The sequence below is a fragment of the Panthera uncia genome (genome assembly GCF_023721935.1).
Source record: "Panthera uncia isolate 11264 chromosome C1 unlocalized genomic scaffold, Puncia_PCG_1.0 HiC_scaffold_4, whole genome shotgun sequence".
In the NCBI taxonomy this organism is placed as follows: domain Eukaryota; kingdom Metazoa; phylum Chordata; class Mammalia; order Carnivora; family Felidae; genus Panthera; species Panthera uncia.
In genome coordinates this window covers 37,276,568-37,298,081 of record NW_026057585.1, presented here as the reverse complement: position 1 = coordinate 37,298,081, position 21,514 = coordinate 37,276,568, and the positions used below count along the sequence as shown (strand labels likewise).

The 21,514-nt window shown below is 34.5% G+C and overlaps 1 protein-coding gene and 1 long non-coding RNA gene across 11 annotated transcripts in view; one reads left to right on the top strand and one right to left on the bottom strand.

Annotated features, from left to right (window-relative positions):
* The window catches only part of ADGRL2 (adhesion G protein-coupled receptor L2), a 189,009-nt gene that overhangs the window by 55,819 nt on the left and 111,676 nt on the right, over positions 1 to 21,514 (top strand). For 2 of the 8 annotated variants that reach the window (XM_049616921.1, XM_049616919.1), the window contains exon 1: positions 8,430 to 9,009. The exons of the other annotated variants lie outside the window; for them this stretch is intronic. In XM_049616921.1, coding sequence (XP_049472878.1) covers positions 8,769 to 9,009 — 241 coding nt within the window. In that variant the 5' untranslated portion in view covers positions 8,430 to 8,768. Of the gene's footprint in view, positions 1 to 8,429; positions 9,010 to 21,514 lie in introns of those variants that run through there. 8 annotated transcript variants of the gene reach the window in all.
* Positions 9,234 to 21,514, bottom strand: part of LOC125912464 (uncharacterized) — a 73,753-nt gene continuing 61,472 nt past the window's right edge. The window contains exons 4-5 of one of the 3 annotated variants that reach the window (XR_007454747.1): positions 17,150 to 17,194; positions 9,234 to 9,695 (exon numbers count right to left, since the gene is read on the bottom strand). This is a non-coding gene — a long non-coding RNA (uncharacterized LOC125912464). Of the gene's footprint in view, positions 9,696 to 11,041; positions 11,271 to 15,208; positions 15,249 to 17,149; positions 17,195 to 21,514 lie in introns of those variants that run through there. The other 2 variants (XR_007454748.1, XR_007454749.1) reach the window with 2 other exon arrangements.

Below are 21,514 nucleotides of genomic sequence, written 5' to 3'. Positions count from 1 at the left end.
CTCTATCAGCCCACAGATGGTTCCTTTTGGTGGCAGTTCTCTCGAATTCACTATCCATTGACAGCTTCTAGGCAGAGAGGGTTCTGTTCCTAATCAATACATACACAGTTGAAAGATTATATTGCGATTTGAATGTGCCACTATATTTTAAATTTGTGGGTTCTTGGTATATAACAGTATTTAAATAAGTAATTGAGTAAGTGAATGCAATTTTTAAAACCCATTTTGTGACCTTTTAGAGAAAGTATTTTAGGCTGTCTACCATCGATACAACCATCACCTCTTAGAAGAATTATTTTTGTGCTTATGTAGCAATTAATCTTCACTCTCAGTACTGTCATTTAAATCTCTCTTATTATATTGATATTTTGAGAAGTGGCCTTTAAAAACGTATGGGAATGGTGAAACATTTTATCTCAAATTGGAAATTAAAATTGGTGGTTAGTTTGCAATAGGGAAATAAGGAAATATAATTGAGCCATTGAGCTAACGGTACTCTATGCCTTGACTCTGTTTATTCAGAGTCATTTGTTATTTCATTCAGCAAATGATGTATTTATTGAGTTTTTACTATATGCAGCTTTTTCTGTGTGTGTGTGATGTGAAGAACTGAAACCAAGAAGAATGAACATCATTTTACCAATACCCATAAACTTTCTCTTAAGGCGAGAACAAATGTATTATGAAAATATTTAGAGCTAAGACTTAATACCATATATTCCTAATCTTTGCTGTCTTTTGAAGCATGACATGTTCTCACATTTTTAGAGATTCAGCTTGAATTAGAACAGGGTCAGTATTTTAGTTAACATTCTTATTTCTTATATTATAAGAATTGGGGATGATTACTTAGATTGGGTGTTGGCCCCCTTTAAAAATGATAGCAAATGTACAAAGACCTGAAGAAAAATCATTTACAGAACTTAAAAAGCACATGAAATGAACTGTAGACACATTTAACATCCTCCCTCTCCCATGTAATAGAGAGTAAGCAGGCTGTTTGTTATTTAGAGTGCTTACTTTCTGTTGGATATGGCTTATTTTCAGCTTGCTATATAGTTTTTATTTTAACGTGCCATGGGGTTTATAATCATAATGTGCATCATCATTCATTTTTCCAACATTGGAAAATGTTGATTGAATAGTTTTGCTGTGCACACCTCTATGAAGTTAATTGTGCAGAATTCAAGTAACTATGAACATTCAGATTTTAATAATAATTATGTGGGAAGGATTGAGAAGATACAACCAATAAAAGTTGAAAATGACACAGTTTAAGACAGGAAGTAAATTATAATGACTGAGTTTTACAGTATTTTAATAACTTGAGCATCACATAATTTAAAAATTTTTGCCACTTTAATTCTGATATGATTGTGTATAAATGTTCTTTAATTTTTATGAAAAATTGTGTTGTTTAAATCATTTGTGTCAATTCAGCAGTATTTCATCTCTGTTGTGTAGTATATGTTTTAAATGTTTATTTATTTATTTTGAGAGAAAGAGAAATAGAGAGCTAGCAGGGGAGGAGCAGAGAGAGAGAGGAAGACAGAAAATCCCAAACAGGGCTCTGCTATCGGCCCAGTGCTGACTTGGGGCTCAAACTCAAGAACTGTGAGATCATGACATGAGCCGAAATCAAGTCTGACACTCAACTAACTGAGCCATCCAGGTGCCCCTGTGTAGTATTTTTAAATGTTTCATTCTTCAACCTCTACATGATTTGAAATTCTCTTAAATAAAAATGACCAAAAACCAATTTAAATATTATTTTAAATATTATTTGATAAATGCTCATTTATGTGTGTGTGTGTGTGTGTGTGTGTGTGTGTGTGTGTGTGTTTTGGTCATCTGAACTGTATGTAATATTGTGTGAGGCTTTAAAAAATATATAGTAAAATATTTTAATGACTTTATTAGCATATTTAAATATCATAAAAAATTAGAAACAAAAAAGGATTTGAAATCCTGATATCAAGAAACTAATGTTTTCTTGGAACATCTCTCAGTGAATTTTTTAAAATTAAAAAAAAAACTCGGTTTTATATATTTAAAAAACAAATAATATGTTCCTACCTTAGACATTTTTTTAGTGTACATTAACATGTTAAGTGTATAATATCTAGAAAATTTTATAACCACATATTATATGGTTTCAGTTACTTAGGTGTGTGTTAGCTGGAAAAATGTCCCATGGTAACATGATACAAGAAATGCTTTGGGGAAAAATTTTTCTAGGAATCCACAATTTCGGTTCTTGGTCTAACTTGGAGTCTAGTTAGTTCATTTTTCTGGACCAAATTTCCTAATATCAGAAGTTAACAAATTAAATTGGGAGGAGGCCAGTAGCTATGCTGACTCTAAACTTTGAAATAAAGTTAAGTCCACTACAGCAACATACTTTTTAACTTTAAAAATGTGCTTGCCTTTAGTATACTTTTTAATTCATTAACGTTTGTGATTTTGTTGCATAATACCACTTCTGCCGTGTGACAGGTGGTGGTTCTTAAGCATACAGCTATCTTCCTTGTAGCCTAACTCATTTTCATTACATAGCCTTGTTTATTTTAGACCATGTGCACACCTCACTGACATTTCAGTAGGATGATGAAGTATTTTACCATAGTTCATTTTGCAAAGATTTTAATGTTTTCAGTAATACTAAGTCGGTTAAAAAACTTATCTACCACTTGATAAGAGGTGTTAGAACGTCATGGCGAGGTGTTACTATGCACTGTTGACCAGAGAAATAGAAATGTTATTGGTTTATATTTTATGTATTTATTTTGTTTTATATTTTATCGATTCTGTCAGTATCACTTGAAAAATGCCTTTTAACAGTTGTTATTGTTCTTTGTCAACAAACCCAAGAATGTGTTTGATTTAGACTTTGAACATTTTCTGTTATGTGGTATTTTTCATAAAAGAATGAAGATCTAGTATTTTTGTCTTACACTTAACGTCTATTTATGTACAGTTTTGTCATTATTGGTATAGCAGAAGGCAGCTTGTGAACAAAGAAATCCTACATTTATCCTGGATTTTTATTTCACCTGCCGAAGTTAAATCTCACAAAATTTGCAAATTGAGAGAAAATTAGTAATGTGTACTTATTATACCAGGTTATCAAGGAATTTTAAAAAAGGGCGAGGCTATAGTGGATGAGAGAGAAAAAACTTCAAGTTTTGAAAAGTTGGTATTTTTTAGAATAGATTAACCATGTTTTTACATTATCCCTGTTGGTAATGCACCAAAAAAACCCAAAAAACAAAAACCATCAACTGACCCATAATGAGGCAACCCCTTTAGCAACTCTTGCTTCCCTTTTATTTACTAATTTTTTAACTTTGTTTTAGGCACCCAGTAGCTTCTATCAGCTTTTTTTAAATCTTCTTCTGGGCTTCACTACTCCTCTCTGACAGCCTCTAGGTAACTATTCTTTTCAAGTAATAAATAGATCTTGATTGAAAGGTAGTTTTACTTAGGTTTATTTGAACTTTAGGAGGGCAGGGATCATGTCTTTTGCCGGTATGATTCCCGGAAAGTGCAAGGCACAACAGATATTTTTTAAATGAAATAAATATTTGGTGAATGAGTGAATGAACCAATGAATGAATTTCCAGGCAGATGACTATATTAACAGAACATGAGTAAGCATTTTTTGTTTTTTCTTTTTCTTTTTCTTTTTCATTTTCTTTTTCTTCTCTTTTTTTTTTTTTTTTTTTTTGGACTGGATTCACCTTTTACAAACTCTAGAGAAAGAATATCAATTTTTCATAGCACTTTTATTCTTTGACCAAATAAGTATACCTATCACTTTCACATCTACTGATGTCTCCCACACAACCAGGACAGTCTATGACAAGGAGATTCTAAGTAAATATTTGTTGGAGTAATGAATAAATGAACGATCCCTTCTCTGTTCACAGTATTGCAAAAAAAGAAAAACAAAAACAAAAAAGGGACAGACCTTGTTGTGGGGGGAAAATTTCCATGAAACTAAATAATATAAACATGATGTTTGTAAGTACTCAGTCACACACACACCACACACACACACACACACACACACACACACACAGCAAACACTGGAAGGCTGGAAATACGATTTTTAGTATCATGTTTATACTTTCTCATAGATAATATTCTGTACAGATTTTTATAAAGAGAAGGGGCTTCCATTTTATGGGAGTTTAACAGAGCAGTTAATTTAGGTGATTTGTTTGTGATCAGCAGTTGGAGATAGCTGGTGTCAGAACAAGAATTAGAAATTGGTTGGTATGATTCCCAGGCTGTTGATCTTTGCCCTGCAGTAGGGTTGCTTCCTTTATGGTTTTAGGCCCTGTTCATTTGAACTGAGGATGGATAGCTCATGTCAATCTACATATTGTATTGCAAGCTTCTGAAGTATCCAAACCACAGTAACCATTGGATGTGACTCGGTAGTTGCTTGGTCATAGAATTTTCCTATTGCCTCCTAAGTATTGCTTTATGTCCAAGGAGCCTGGGCTTTTAAATGATAGTCCCCGAAAGACTCTTCCCCTAGAAAGTGAAAGAATCATCTGCAACCATGTTTGACCATGTTTTTCCTCCAGTCTTGCCACCCTCTCCCCGCAAGAATGTGACAGTTAGCCCTAAACAACAGTGGCTCTCTCCAATGATGATTCCTAAGTTGCTCAGAGTGGATTGTAGTGAGCAGATGGAAAGATAGCAGATTGGGTGGGGTGGGGGGATTTCAGTCTCTTGCTGTTATTTACATTTGATTTAGTGTAAAATGAGATTTAATTGTTCATATTAGAGCCAATTAACGGGGAAACCCAAGAAACCTGGTATGGCGTATTGAGAGCCTGCTGTAGAATGAAGAAGAGTATGTTTTCTCACACAGACAGATTGGTGGCTGAATTATATACATTGTATATAAAATAAATAATGAAGTTGTCAGAAAAGATTAGAAGTTAATACATTTGACCCAAACTTACTAAATTATGTGTCACAAGTATTGAATTACCTCCAGACTTGTATAGTTCCTGAAACTGGGAATTAAATTGATCTGAATAGCAGTAGATATTTTATTTTTAAACTGTTTTAAGTATTTATAGAAACAGTGATAGAAAGTAATTGTAATTTTCTGATATAAGTAGCGATCTATTGTTGAGGAAGAGCTAAAAATGCTGGAATTAAATTTTTCTTCATTAGACATCACTAAAACTGAAAATTTACATTTTCAGCATTTCAGGTCTTTTAATTTTATATTTAGTATGCACTTACTAACTGTAAGTATGGGTCAACAATGATATGGCAATAGTCATAAACATTCCAAAATACTAAGTTGTCACATATATTTCATGGCTTAATTCCATATATTCTTCTAAGAATAAGGTCCTCAGTGTGAGTTTCAAAACTATCAAGTATGAAGATTTTGTTGTATGCAAAATTAATTGCCAAATGGTGTGTCTGAAGGCAGCATATCTCTTGGCAAATGTGTACATATTTAGTCAGGACCTCCTTTTGATTTGGAAGAAATTGAGTGTGTTTCCCATAGCACTGAGACAGTGTATAGAAAAAATCTTTTTCCTTTTTCTCCAAATAGCAGTCATTGACATAGGTACCATATTGCACAAGAGAATGAATCAGCAAATGGCTTAACAAGATTAAAATTATGTGTATATATTGGGGCATCTGGGTGGCTCAGTCAGTTAAGCCTCTGGCTCTTGACTTCGGCTCAGGTCATGATTTCACAGTTTGTGGGTTCGAGTCCTGCATTGGGCTCTGCGCTGGCAGTGCGGAGCCTGCTTGGGATTCTGTCTGGCTCTCCCTCTCTCTCTGCCCCTTCCCACCGTGTGTGCTCTGTCTCTCTCTCAAAATAAATAAACTTAAAAAAAGTTTCAAAAAAAATTATATATATTAAATGATTACTACATGGTTTCTATGTAATTTGACAGCCTCATTTGCATTTTTTAATATGAAAGTTTCAGTTACTCTAAATATACAGTGAAGTAAAATTAGATTTTCTCGTCTTCTTGGATTTGATTGTCCATTTTACTTTATTTCTAAAGCTTGTGAAAACTCCCATATACTGCTTTACAGGTGGTAGATTCCTTCATGTGTTAGCATCTCTACCCTTTTTCTGTATTTACTATTTTCTCTAAACAAACAGGCTAAACTATTTTAAAGGGATAATTAAGCTAACATGCTCCATTGTATTTCAGTGTTCCATATGTTTTCCAAAACTGTAACCTCATTTTTTCCAAAATTTAATTTAGTTTTAATTGGTAGATAAATCCAGTTTTGAAGCACTGGCCAACATTGTTTTCAGTTACTTGCATGCCGTCTTTCACTTCTGACTTACTAGCTAAATAAGATATTGAAATATTAAGAGCTGGTGAGCAAGCCATATCTGATTCCCTAATTAGACTTTACTGATACAAAGATAAATGTGAAGTATTAAAACTGGAAACATTTTAGTAGCTTTACTACATTGTAGCTATCGGGTTTTTATCACTTTTATTTGGGGATATGGAATGTTCACATGGTATCTTACTTACATGATTATCATTTCTTCAACTTTCCCTACTTTCTTCCAATATGAAGAGATCACTTTCCTCTGAGCACCACAGATTAAGAGCTACCTGTTCTAGCAAGTAATCTCTAATTCTTCCTAGTTTCTTATATTTCCTCAAATGTGGGATTGGTAGTCTTAGCTACTAGTTTCAAGCCAGTAGTTTGTTTCTTCTAAGAAACACCCATGGAAGTGAAGTGACCTTTATAAAGTAACCTTTGTTGTGTGCCCCACAGAGAGTACTGAGAACAGAACTCCCAGGGAGACGGTTCATCACCCTAAAGGGAGGGAGAAAGGTTTACATCACAACTTTCCATGAAAACTTAATTATTTTAAGGGGCATTGAAAATTTTGCTCAAAATAATTTTATTTAAAATGTTCTGTATAGATTGTGAAATTCAAAAAGAAACAATTGGTATTTGTTTAAAATTCAGAAAGATAAAAGTGATACCACTTTTGGAATAAGGAAAGAACAATTTACTGGGCATTTTTTTTTTTTTTGCCAAAGATTTTTTTATGCTAATGGTCATAAAATGTGGATCTTATTCTCTAGACTGAGTAGGTTAGGAAAAAAAGGGCCTAAAAATATTTTGATAATTTAGTGCCCAAGATCACATAGTTTCTAAGTTAGTATACCTGGAGTCAGATCCAGACTTTGCTCCAGAGTCCGTGTTCTTACAGTTAAGGCATTCTGAGCTTAGAGGAAGAGGGAAGAAATGTTAACATTTCATACCCTTGTCTTCCTTCTGTTTCTGGAACATGCCAGGCTTTTTCTTATGCCTGGAACTCATTCCTCGGCTTGTCACGTCACTGATTTTTTTCTCATCCTTTAGGTCTTGGCTTTAATTAATGTCAACCCCAGAGAGGGTTTTCATAACAATCTTATGGAAAGCACCTCCCAAATTACATCATCCTATTTATTTTCTTGTTTAACAGTTGTAGTATCTGTAAATACTTTCATTTGTGTGTCTCTTCCACTATAGGTTCTATGAAGACAGGGACCTGTCATTTTCCCTTTTGTTTCTTCAAGTTTTATCTCACATAACAGTACTTGGCACATATTAGCATATTTAGTAGTTATTGGTTCAGTGAACAAGTACAACTTATGTATTTGGTTCCCTTTTAAATATATAGAGATAAGCAAGTACTATTTCCTCAGATTTTTTAAAAGAAATAATTAAAATTGCATTTCAGTTTTAATTGTTAGTTGTTACTGTGGTAGTCAAAAGTTATTTGAAAGAAATCAGTTATATGTAAATTTCCATGAAAATTACTAGAAATCCCTATTGAAACTGTGCTTTCCCAGTATAAGACATTTTGTAAGCTTGCATTTATTTCCCACACAAGATCCTTTTTCTGCAGGCATATTTTAATTATTGAGTTATTAACTTGATTGTATATCTTACACAAAAGAAAGCAATCTTTCACTGATATTTGAGATTTATGTGTTTCAGTTTTTGCATGAAATAGATACTGTCAAGACCTTGTGTTTAGCATCAGAATCTTACACAAGTCTTAACAAACAGTAACCAAAAGTGAGCTCAAAATACAGAATCCTAAGTGGCAGGTAAATGCTTTCACCGCTAGAATATAAATTGCTACCTTTGGTTACAAAAAGAATTTAACATTGGGGCACCTGGGTGGCTCAGTTGGTTAAGCGTCCGACTTAGGCTCGGGTCATGATCTCGCGGTTTGTGGGTTCGAGCCCCACGTTGGGTTCTGTGCTGACAGCTCAGAGCCTGGAGCCTGCTTCGGATTCTGTGTCTCCTTCTCTGTCTGTTCCTCCCCTGCTCACTCTCTGTCTCTCTTTCTCTCAAAAATAAATAAAGATTAAAAAAATTAAAAACAAACGAAAAGAATTTAACATCTATGTTATATAGCATAGTGATTACTTTTTAAACTATGGAGAGCAGGGAAAAAAACTCCACTAATTTAAGTAGTTTTTCTTAAGTAAAGTAGGAATGATTCCTTTCTAGTCCAATTAATTAGGATAGAAGGGAGAAAATTAACCTGGTAAAGAATTTCTAGTGATATTCTAGTAGCCACTTGATTCTGCTATAAAAGTTACGGAATTTTCATATCTCAAAGTTCTTATGCATCTTACTTGATTTTGGCAGTAAGCTACTATTACGATTCGTGTTTGTTGACTACTGCCATCTCAGTGTTTTGAAATGCCTACTTTCCAAAAATAACAAAACATAGTTTGGATATGATAGTGTTTTCTGATACTAGTGGACAAGGTAGTGTTGTTGCTAAGCCCTATGGGAAGAGGGGAGTGCTGTGTAGAGTGTCTATAAAAACAAAGCAGACTGCTTCCCTGGAGTGTTCTGACTTCTTTTGTTATGTGCACATGGGCCTGTGCCATGTAGCTCTTTTTAGATATGATTCAGAAAGTCAGAGAGTAGGAGGTAGTCTGCTGATCTACAAGGGAGAAAACAAAATTGAGGCTGGTGAGTGAGTTTTGTATTTAATTCTGTACTTGAAAGTAACTAGTTAAATAACGTGTAAAACAATATTTGATTATCTACAGATAAATTCTTATCCACAGACATTAGAAAAAAAGCCATGCTCTTACACTGCTTCTTCTTACTTGGGATTGCTAATAAATTAAGTACTTAAATGAAATACAGTTATAAAGGAAAACCAAATACTTAATTGCAGAGTCAAGAATAAGTAATATTTTAAAAACTTTAATTCCTATGATATTTGCACTTCATTTGAGTATCAGGAATTAACTTATGCATCTGTGAGGAACTTAGACTGTATTTCATTGTCTGTTCTATTTTAGATTGTTCTTTTTATGTTCTGTGACAACTCTACCTTCTAGAGTTATGGTGAGATATAGGCTTCAGTGGCTCTTAAAATTTTGAAGCTTGTAGACTCCCTGGAGAATCTGATAAAAGCTAGGTAGTAACTCCCAGGTACATATGAAGGTTCATACAGACACCAAGTCTTACACCCTTAGAATCTATTTAATTATAAACCTCCACTTTGGATAGATTGTGTGTGTGTGTGTGTGTGTGTGTGTGTGTGTGTGTGTGATATACAAATTTTGCTGATTTTTTTCTTTTTCACTTTAAGGGTTTTTTTCATAATATCCATCTTTGCCATTGCTGTATCCCAGACGCTGGTGATACTGTTGAAGAAAAAACAGACATGGTTTAACTTACATTTAGTTAAAATCTGGGGGAGACATGCATTAACTAAATAAATTATAAATGGGAGGTTCTAAAATGATGGTTTCTTGGTGTAGTGGCCACATTCATCCTTTCCGCCCCCAATTCCCCATTCTTTCTCCATTTATTCTCCAAGGTCGGCAAAAGTGAGCTCTGTAAAATATAAATTGGGTCACTTTCTTTTCCTATTAAAAACTCTTTGGTGGTCTCAATTGGTGTAAACCCCAAGTGATCTAACTTAGGATTTTCTCTCCAGCTTTCCATGGAATCACACTTGGACAGGCTCCCTTGCCTTCAGGCTTACTAGTCTTATTTTAGTTCCTGTAAACATCTGAAGGTCTTTACACCTGTAGTTTCTTTGCCCAGAATTATTTTCCTCTCCCCAACTCACAATTACTTCTTTTATCCTTTTTAGATTAAAATTTGCATGTTCTTGTCTTAGACAAAACCTGCCCAATCAAAACATCCTCTTCTCCCACAACTTCCAGGCATACAGCACTTTAATTCCTTACCTATTTCTTTATTAGTACCTACTACAGCATGAATGTGTGTGTTGATTTTACATTTTGGAGGGAGAGGTGGGCACCTATTATTTGCACTAATTTTGGCTCCATGTAGCTGGTAATCCTATCTTTGTTTTAGCCAGCTCCTTGCATACTGTATGCTGTCATCCTTCAATAAATAAAAAGGAGAGTTGGAGTGTAGGTCCAAATACTTGACCAAATTAGGGGAGTCAAGTTATTCTTGTGTGGAGAACTGAAAGGTGCTTGTACATTTGACTAATTGAAGTAAAATGTAGTGTCTGAGCTCAGAGATCTTGTGTTCAAACCAGGTGGGACCCCGTGGCCTATGTTTAGGATTTTCATCTTTATGTTAAGAGCTGATAGTAACCAGGAGCTTGGCCTGATGAGATTGAGTTTGAAAGGTCACAGTTGCTATGAGGAGAAAGGATTGTGAAGTGGGGAGAGAAGAACTAAAACATATGGCAGGGAGATTTGAAAAGATGTTGTGACAGCATTGGAATCAAAGATCAGTAGGTGGCTTATCTTGCTAAAAGTAGAGACATGGTGGGGTGGGGGGGGGGGGTGCCAGGGTGGCTCATTCGGTGAAGTGTCTGACTGTTGACTTCAGCTCAGGTCATGATCTCACAGTTTGTGGGTTCATGGGTTCGAGCCCCACATTGGGCTCTGTGCTGATGGTGTGGACCCTACTTGGGATTCTGTCTCTCCCTCTCTGCCCCTCCTCTGCTCTTTCTCTCTCTCTCTCAAAATAAGTAAATAAACTTTAAAAAGTAAATAAATAAAAGTAGAGACAAAAGAAAATGTATTAGAAGGATGCATTAAAACCAGCCAGACTTGGAGATGTCTGGTGTCATGGACGACTCCTGGGTTTCTGGATGGTATAACCAGCTATTGACCGAGAAAAGGAACATATTGTGTCCAGTTACAGTTACAAATACTTTTCTTGGTTTTTTTCGCCAGTCTCTTTTTGTCTTTCATTTTCATCTTCCAAGTGTTTTCCACTGTTTTCAAAGGCTATAGGCATAGAAAAATTGGCCACCCTTGTTATTAACAATAGATCACTGTGTATAATGACTTCCAACCATGCTAAATGTACTTGAGTAAACATATAAAAATATTAGAATAGAAAATTACTGGGGCTCCTGGTGGCGCAGTTGGTTTAAACATCCAACTTCAGCTCAGGTCATGATCTCACGGTCCGTGGGTTCAGGCCCCCCCCGTTGGGCTCTGTGCTGACAGCTCAGAGCCTGGAGCCTGCTTGGGATTCTATGTCTCCCTCTCCTTCTGCCCCTTCCCCCGCCCTCAAAAATAACATTAAAAAAATAAATAAAAGAAAATTACTATAAAACTATATAGGTATATTTTGAATACTTTATTCTCTTAATAATTTACAAGGAAGTATAATTTCTCACTGATGTGTAGAGAAGAATGATGAATGTCAGTCAAACTGATCATCAAAACCATTGACTTATTAAAAGTTTATGAAATGTAAAATATAATTGGTGACTTCTTAAAATTGGATAAGATACATTAAATGTTCAGATCATACTATCTGTTCATTTAGGTTGACATGTTAGCCTTTTTTATTTAAGGGAGATTTAAATGCAGTCTTCATGAGGTCAGATTTAATTTTGAATTCTTTTGTATTTACTTATTTAGTGTTTATATCTCCATGTGACATTTGTTAGTCATTTGAGCTGCATTGTCAAATATAATGGCTACATATCTTGAAAACTGTAGTGTTACACCATGTCAAAGCTGAACAAGGAGGAAATGCACATTTTCCTGTATGAAGCAACAATAAAAAATTAGTAACACTCGTTATGAGAGTTGTATGAAATTAGAGACTTGGCTTGTGCCACAAAATTATTCAGAGTGAATTTCATACACATTGGGTATCTGCGCCTAAAACTTTTTATACATATTCATGAGTTTTTATAAAAGAAGAATAAAATGTGGTGAATTTATTAAAAATACATTTTTTGATAACCTAACATTTAGTGAAGCTTATGACTTGTATAAAACTTTTTTAAAGTTCTAATTATCTAAATTAGAATAGATTCCTTAGATCTTATTGGTGCATCTACTCAGTCTAAAAACAAGGAATAACCAGTGGTTTTTTTTTTCATTTGTATTTGAGATGCTCTAATAAGAAGTCAATACTCCTGTTTATCCTTTCTTAAAACATCTTGGTATACTAACAAAGTAAGACTTTATACAGTAACATTTCTAATTGCAAGAATCAGTTTTCAAGTAAAACAGAAGTTGATATATGGGACTTACCAATTTCAAATAATAGCTTCATATTTTGGAAAGTGTCCAGGATTATAATCAGGTTAAATGAAATTATTTTCAAGATATAGGAATATAAACTACATTTTAAGTTGACAGAACAACTAGTCCTAATGAAAGCATTTTTACATTTATTTGCAGGCAGAATGTTATGAAATGATGAAGGTTCTGATTTTTATCAGTGTTATACTGTCAGAAATTGTTTCTATTTGTACTTAATTCATTTCCATGTTAGCATAGTTAAAATAACCAAAAGCATATTTTTTTAAGTTTTTCATTTTTCTGCTCATGAATATTTTTACATTTATGTTGGTTGGTACTTACTTATATAAAACTACTTTTTAAAACGCTTTGTTCCATTTTACCTAAAGTTATTACCTAGTTAAAGCATTGGTAAATGATAATCTTTTCTGCCTCTTTTGGAGACAATATTTTTATTGTCTTGTTCTGAAATGTATAACATAAATATAAATGACTATGTTATTGGTGGAAAATGAAAAATAAAAATGTACGCTTCTTTTAAAGCTTATTTATTTTTTGAGAGAGAGAGAGAAAGAGCATGAGCCAGGGAGGGGTAGTGAGAGAGCATCCCAAAGCAAGCGCCATATCATCATCATGGAACCTGATGTGGAGCTTGAACTCGTGAACTTTGAGATCATGACCTGAGCCAAAATCAAGAGCTGGGCGCTTAACTGACTGAGTTACTTGGGTGCCTCTAATTAGAGGCCTCTAATATTTACTTTTCAAGTCTTAATATTAGTGTTTTAATAAATCTTACTTCATTTATCATATTTTAAGTATTAATTTGTCACTAGACACCGATAGCCAGAGAGATTAAAATTACTTAGAGATTAAATTTAGCATCTTTTTAAAAAGATGAATATGTAGATTGGTTTGTTCCGTACCTATTCTGTAATCTCAAGGAAATGCACGAGGCCACAGTAGTAATGAAAAACAGAATTAAGTCCGGCCATAACATTCTGAGTTGTGAGTTTTCATGGATATGCAAAGTTCTTTAGAAGTCTTGACTTTAGTCTGAAAAACTACAAGTAGAATCATCTCCCCTACCTCAAAGGATTCTTAACCAATTTTTATAATATGTGGTTTAAATCTTCCATATTTTTATTGTGAAGGCACTTGTAATGCTGATGATTTGAATGTTCTCTGTAACCTTTTTGTGTTGACATACTCTTCTCACAAAGACTTATTTATTCACCCTGTTAAGTATAGGTGCTGAGTGACTTTCGTGTTTCAGTGTTTTTTTGTTTTTCATTTTTTTTTTTAAATTTTGTTTATTTTGAGAGAGCGAGCAAGGGAAGGGCAGAATGAGAGAATCCGAATCTAAGAGTGCAGAGCCCAACGTGGGGCTAGAACTCACAAACTGTGAGGTCATGATCTGAACTCAAACCAAGAGTCGGATGCTTATCCCACTGAGCCATCCAGGGGCCCCTTGACTTTTATGTTTCAGTCTGGCTCTTCTAATACTCATGTCAGATTAAGTAGAAGGCGACATATGTCCTTAGAAATTAGAGTATTTTGTACATTTATTTCTGAAAAATCGTTGCCAGTAGATGACACAAAGACATTTTTATAGGGATGCCTGGGTGGCTCAGTTGGTTAAGTGTCCCACTTCAACTTAGTTAGGTCCTGGCCTCAAGGCTTGTGAGTTAGAGCCCCGCATTAGGCTCTGCTCTCAGCGTGGAGCCTGTTTCAAATCCTCTGTCTCCCTCTCTCTCTGCCACTTCCGCACTCATTCTCTCTCTTTCTCTCACTCTTTCAAAAATAAACATTTGAAAAAAAATACTTTTATGAACATCTATGTAGACATACTCTGTTTATCTTAGGGCTAGCACTTAGCCAATATAATCATGATTTTCCTATTGTGATAGTGTTAAAATTTTTTTTTAATGTTTATTTATTTTTGAGAGAGACGGCGTGAGTTAGGGGATGGGGAGAGAGAGAGAGAGAAACACAGAATCCAAAACCGGCTCCAGCTCAGAGCTGTGCGCACAGAGTCTGATGTGAGGCTCGAACTCCTGAACCACGAGATCATGACATAAGCCAAAGTCGGAGAGTTAACCAATTGAGCCACCCAGGCACTCGTAAAAATGTTTTCTAATGTTCGTCAGTAAAAAGGAATGCTGATGGGACACCGAAGCATGACTGGCTCAGGTCATGATCTCACTGTTTCTGAGTTCAAGCCCCGCGTCTACTCTGTGCTGACGACTCAGAGCCTGGAGCCTGCTTCAGACTCTGTGTCTCCCTCTCTCTCTGCTCCTTCCCCACTCATGCTCTGTCTCTGTCTCTCAAAAATAAACATTAAAAAAATTTTTAAAAAGGAATGCTGGCAAGTCTATAGAGTGCAAAAATAAACAAAATAAAATAAGACTATCAGAAACACTTATAGTTTCTTACTGGATCATTTTGTCAGCTCTGTTAGCTTAAATGCTTCACTCTTTGGAGAACATGCAGGATTAAAATGAGCAAATTTATGGTATGAAGCCAGAATGTGGAATGTAGATTAAAATAAGAACAAACTAAGTACTATGTTTATTCTGTATTACTGAATCTTGTAGAGAAAATGATGAAGTTAAAGCTCAAGTTTATTTTTAATTCAGGGTCTTGACTGAAATGTAAAGGCATTTTAAGCCACCTACCTATTTCAAAGATGGTGTGGATAGACCACCTGCTGTTAACATGCTGTAAGGAAAATGGAGGGATGTAAATGAGTTTTGGTGATTTGCCTGCCTCTGAATATAAATGAAGCTGAAAATCTTCGGTCCTATGCTCTTAATAGTGAACTACTAGAGTGTTCAAATCTTTGTGCAAAAGTGAAGGCTGTTATAAGGGATTAACATTAGCTTCTTTTAATTTTTTTTTATTATGTGAATACTTTTTAACACTAGATAACCAAATATAATTCAGTTATAATACTTTTAACATGTCTTTAAATGCGGTGTTTTGTGAAGGTGCTTTGACATATCCTGACTAAAATGTAGGAAAACCCATTTTATTTTAATTCCATAAATGATACATCAGAGTAATGGCTGACAATGGGAGAAAACGGAGTAGCCTTTACAAGATATACAAAGTCAGCCTGGCTAAGGTAGTCAAATTATTTTTAGAATTCAGATGCCTTCCACATGAGACAAGACTGATAAAATTTTCTGAGTATATTAGATGGCAAGAGCCTGGAGATTTTTTGAAAACTTGGATGGTATATTCTGTGAACAGATTTGCAGTGTTTGAGTAGAGAATGAGGGAACTTGACATCATCACATGATTCTTCATTTTCCCCCAATGTGTAAATAACCTCTTACCAGTGAACACATCCAAAGTGCTGGTGTTGCTGGAAAGAATTTCAGCTTTGTTTGCGTTGATAAAGTTTTCTGTAGGCTCACATTCCTTCTGATGGTTGTATATTAAAATGAGAAAAATGTACAAAACCGTCTAATTTTAGATGCAGGTAAAGAGATGGAATAGTGAGAAATTGTATTTGTGCATAATTAAGTCTAGATTTCTGTGTGACATTTATGTGGCTTTGTCCTAAGAATGCATAAAGAGTTTCCTAGATCTTTTCCCACTCATAAACTTTCAGAACCACAAAATCATGATTCATTTTGGATGAGTGTCTGCTCCAGCATGCCCTCTTTATGCTCATCCATGGCTTGGAAAACTTGCCATCCCACTTTTTCTGCCTGCCTCTCTTTAGAAACAACTTAATTGCATGAGATTGTCATAATGTAGCTTTAAGCCCTTCTGAAGATCATAGGTCAAGCTGCAAATTAAAGGTGAGCCTTGCTTTATAGTGTCAATTATACCTTTTGGATCACTGGTGGAATATTGATCAAACATTTTAGTAATAAGTTTCAGTCTAGATTAATTTATATATTGTGTAAAGTTCATTAAAAGTAACAATCTATATGGAATGAAATTGTGAAACTTTTGATCTTGAAGGTCCCTGCCTTATTTACTACCCTTAATGGAATTAGTCATAAATGAAATTTTTACTGAAATTTAAAATAAAAGAACTGTACGATTATAGCATCAAGTTTTCCAAAAGTGTTCCTGCAGTTGCTGCTTTCCAGATCTTGAACTCATTGTAAAACAGCAGACGAGCAACATCTTAGTATTTATTCATATGTGCTTGTAAATATTATTTTATAATTAAGTCTGCCTTTTATACCACTGTCATGTAAACTCTAAGGAAAGAGGATTTATGGCAAAGTCATTTGCTTTTGTGATAGAGCTTTTTGGTTTTTGAAATTAGGAAAAATGTTTGATTTGCTCAATGAGCAAAAAACTTTTTTTGTACAAGTCTTGATTTGCTCATGCTACCAAAAGAAAAATACCTAGCTTGCTTATGTTCTAAACTCTTAATTCTATAGGTTGCTCATCCTTTCTTCACAAAATCCCTGTAGCAAGTGACCTTGTCAAACAAAAGTGGGGAATAATGGGAGGCAGCCCAGGGACAGTGGCTCATTTACAAGCAGCTGTTTGCTACTGTCAGAACAAAGGCAAATCAGAGTTGTATTAAAGGGATATGACAGGCAGAGTGAACAACTGTCCACCTGCCAGCCCACTTCCCTAATAATACTTACCTTTTACTTCTTGGTTGAAAAACTGACTGGCTCGAGTAGTTATTCCTAAGGGAAGGGAGTGAAAATGGGTAAGAAAATAAAGATCCATTTCTATAATTTCAAAAAATAAAGAATTATGGAATTAGATTTATTAAAGCACCTGTATAACGCTTTTGAATGACAGAAACATTACGAATATACATTCCATAGACTTTTAATTGCACCGTTCCTTGTTACATAGGATTTGAACTATGATGTATTTGTATCTATTAATATTGTACCATGTTGTGATTAAATTCTTAATGCACTTTTATAAATTTAACAACAGTTAAATCTTATTCTTTAAAAGAGTAATTGAGCACAGTACCCTTCTTACTATGTGCACATGGAAAAAGATTTGCCTTTTATTTGCATTCTGATACAAACTCTCCCTTTTGGTGATTGTTTTTGGAGAGGGACTTTAGGTTTATTGTGACGTATGTGCTGATGTGAAATGGAGAGCATTGCCTGTATCTGGCATTTGCATTTTTTAAATATTGCTTTTAAAATGTTCTAGAGCTGTACATTTTCTTCTACCCTGCCTCTTTAATGCACAGTTGGTAATATGTCCTTCACTTGAACCTTTCCCCCATAAATCAATTATGCATTTGCAATAGTAGTTCAGCTTCTTAAAGTGCATAAAGGAGAATACTGTATATCAAGTGCTTATGAAATAAGTGTTCATTTGAATAAGAATCTAGACCTTGAAAATCTTCACATTTTTGTGTCTTTCACTGAACGGTGTAGGTAGTTTAAAAAGTTGACATTTTCGAAAAGTTAGCATGTTTGAGCTATTTTTTTTACATATGTGAAGCTAAACTATCAAAATGCTTTTCACATATGACTTTATGTGATATAAAGTCATTCAAAAATATAAAAAGTTTTTAATGTCTGGCCAAAAGAGGAATTCACGTTTGTTTTACCATATGCTTTGAATATGATCTTCAGATATTTTTTAAAGCAGATACAGGTCTTTTTTTTTTTTTTTCATTTTACTCCTGTCAAAACTTTGTATGCATTCTACCATGAAATCATATTTAAGAATCCCAACATTTGTTAATGCTGTACCTTTGTTACACTGTGTTCCATTATTTCCTGTAAAGCTCTTAATGATACTGAAGTGGACATGTGACCTTTTGCACTTACTCAGATGTGCTATAAAAATTACTTTTTTCCATTGATTCTATTACACCATTTTGGACCTCGAGAGAAATCCTTGATTTACATTTAACAGAGCTTTTCATTTAATAACAAGTAGAGTTCCCTGACTAGCAATAAATGCTTATTTAACTTGAATAACTTCAGTTAAAGACTGTAGAATTTAAAAAGGACTTTGGAGAAAATTTAACTCAACCCCTTCGTTTTTTAGAGGAATATTTTATGACGATGTTCATTCAGGATAACATAGTAAGTTAGTGGTAGACTCAAGGTAGCAGTCTCAAATTGAGAGAAAAGTTCTTGACTTTCATTGTTATTCCCTCCCTGCCTTTGGTTTTTACACTGCTAAAAACTTCCCACATTCCATCTACTGATGGAAGCTCAGCTTCAAAAATTCAGCATTGTTTCTAAGCTGTGGACTGGTATGGGTTATGTATCAGCAAGTCAGTCTCTTAGGTAGTCGAATTGAAAGTAGAATTAATTCCTTTTCTGCAACAAGATTCCCTGATTCATCTTAACGACTCCTGCTCAACCCCTCATTTGAGAATATTGAGACTTAATTCCTATTCCTGTCTCCCTAATCACTTTTTTTTTGTTTGTTTAGTTTGGTTTGGTTTTGAGTGCCAGTGAAGTAGCAACATTTTGTTGTAATAGATATTCTCATTCTAAGATGACATAAAGTGGATTCTCAGGATTGACTTTCAAACTAAAAAGTGTTTGCCTTTATCTCTGCGCATCAAAATTTATCGCTGTAATTGACATGACTAAGGTGACATGACACAGTGCTGAAGAGCATAGCATGGTTGAGTGTGAATCTCAGCCTTTCAGTTTTAAACAGGAGTGCTCTCCTGTTCATGACCTTGGGCTGCCTACTTAACCTCTTTCTGTCTGGTTTTGCTTATCTTTAAATGAGGATTATTACCATACTGTTAGGAGGATTAAAGAAATTCATATTTGTAAAGCACTAAGACATTTTATTTAAAAAAAAACTTGGTATTTTGGGGAAAGAAGTTAGAGATAGATCTTAAAAGAAATTTTGCTGGCTCAAATAGATAGCTATTTGCGTAAATAGATTAACTATAGGGATACCTTGCCCTTAGAAGTTATTGAGAGTGGCTTAGCTGCTTAATAGCAATCAAAATCATTTGAAATGTTTACCAGGTGTTAATCGTGAGTCGGGCTTGACAAGGCAATTAAATTGTGTGTGGAAGAAAGAAAAATCTCTGTAAATCATGTTTACAGATGTAAAAAGCAGACTATGAGGGAGTAGTTATAAAAATCTATACTTTTCCATTTGTTTTACTATATTAGAATATTATGTAGTTTGAATAAGCATTTACAGTTCCTGGTCCTAAACTTGTGCTACAATATAGAGGGTGGTTTGTTCTCCTCTGATAGGCTTCCCTAGAGATTCAGGGAATCCATAGTTGGCCAAGTGAGCAAATCTCTTGTTTAAAGCTCACCCCTTAGGCACAGGAAGCCCTATCTATATATGGTGGCCCACTTACTTTGCTGCTCTTCCCTAACATAACCTAATATGATTCAGTTTCTCATTAAGTATATATCTTACATACTTGTACAGGCCCCACATTATACATACATAGAAATTACTATAATAGAAATCAGAAATCTAGATATTAGTTGATTTGACATTCTTACATTTATAAATAAAGTATTTTTAAAAATTTCTTAATGTTTACTTTTGAGAGAGAGAGAGAGAGCATGAGCAGGGGTGGGGCAGAGAGAGAGGGGGACAGAGAATCCGAAGCAGGCTCTGCGCTGACAGCAGAGAAACCCCATGCAGGGCTTGAACTCCCGAACTGTGAGATCGGGACCTGAGGCACAGCTGGTCACTTAACCAACTGAACCATCCAGGTGCCCCTAAATAAACAAGTATTGAACTCGGGGTGCCTGGGTGGCTCAGCAGGTTAAGCATCCGACTTCAGCTCAGGTCATGATCTCACGGTCTGTGAGTTCAAGCCCCACATTGGGCTCTGTGCTGACAGCCTAGAGCCTGCTTTGGATTCTCTGTCTTCCTCTCTCTGCCCCTCCTCCACTCACACCTCTGTCTCTTTCTCTCAGAAGTAAATAAGCATTAAAAAAAAGTATTAAACTTTATCTCACTCATTGAATACTGATGACATAAATTTTTGGAAAATGTTTCAAAATACATGAAAATATAGCAGTGTATGAAATTTAAGTTACTGTGTGTATATTTTTAAAATTGTATTTGGACAATATTTATGTTGGGGACATAACCTAACTATGTATGAATAGATGGTGAAGAAATCACATAAGAAGAAATGATAGGAAGTTTGATTTTTAGTTGTTTGTTTTGTAAATATATTCTTGACTTAGAATAAAAAATAGATTTTAAAAGATTTTTTTATATTTTTAATTAAAGCATGCATTTAAAAATTATTGTGTTTGGAAATTAATTAACGAAAAATGCTTTTCCCATGGCATTGAATCAATCTGTTGGTTTCACACTGCTTTTTCTGTATTTCTTTCATTTAATGGTCTCCTTCTCACAGCATAGCATATTTATTCATTGCTTTGCCTGAATAATACTAACACCCTAGCAGATGGTCACTTCCCAATGAGTTTGTCTCCAAAAAAGAAATTAAAATATTGTAATACCAGAGAGAAATGTTGTAATGTGTCCCTTTTAAATTAATAGGTTATTCTTTCCAACTATAATTATGAAATAGCTCAATATCACGTAAAAGGCTAAAAATTAAGAGTAAATGGCCTTATGGGAAACTTGAAATAAATACAAGCCTAGGTGGTTTATAGTTTATAGTTTATAGATTCTTAAAGATACTGGGAAGTATTTTCTTAAAAAGGTAACATGTTCTATGCTATAATTGATTCATATAAAAAGTTAGCAGTTTTAAAATGTAAATACACATTCTGAAAGAAGATACTTCCCCTAAAACCATTTAATTAAATTTATTAGCCTAACAATGAAATTAAATATGAAAATAATTTTTCTGTTTCTTCCTTTTACTCATACCTGGACCCCTTCAGGGAATGATCTGTATCTCTGATTGGTTTTGAGACTATTGAATTATTTACAAATCTAGGACCAGACTGTGAGAATCTGTAGCTTTGCAGGATTAGAAGTGCAACATATAGATATGTAGACTCAGAGTCAGTTTGATCAGGACATATCTGGAAGAATGGAAC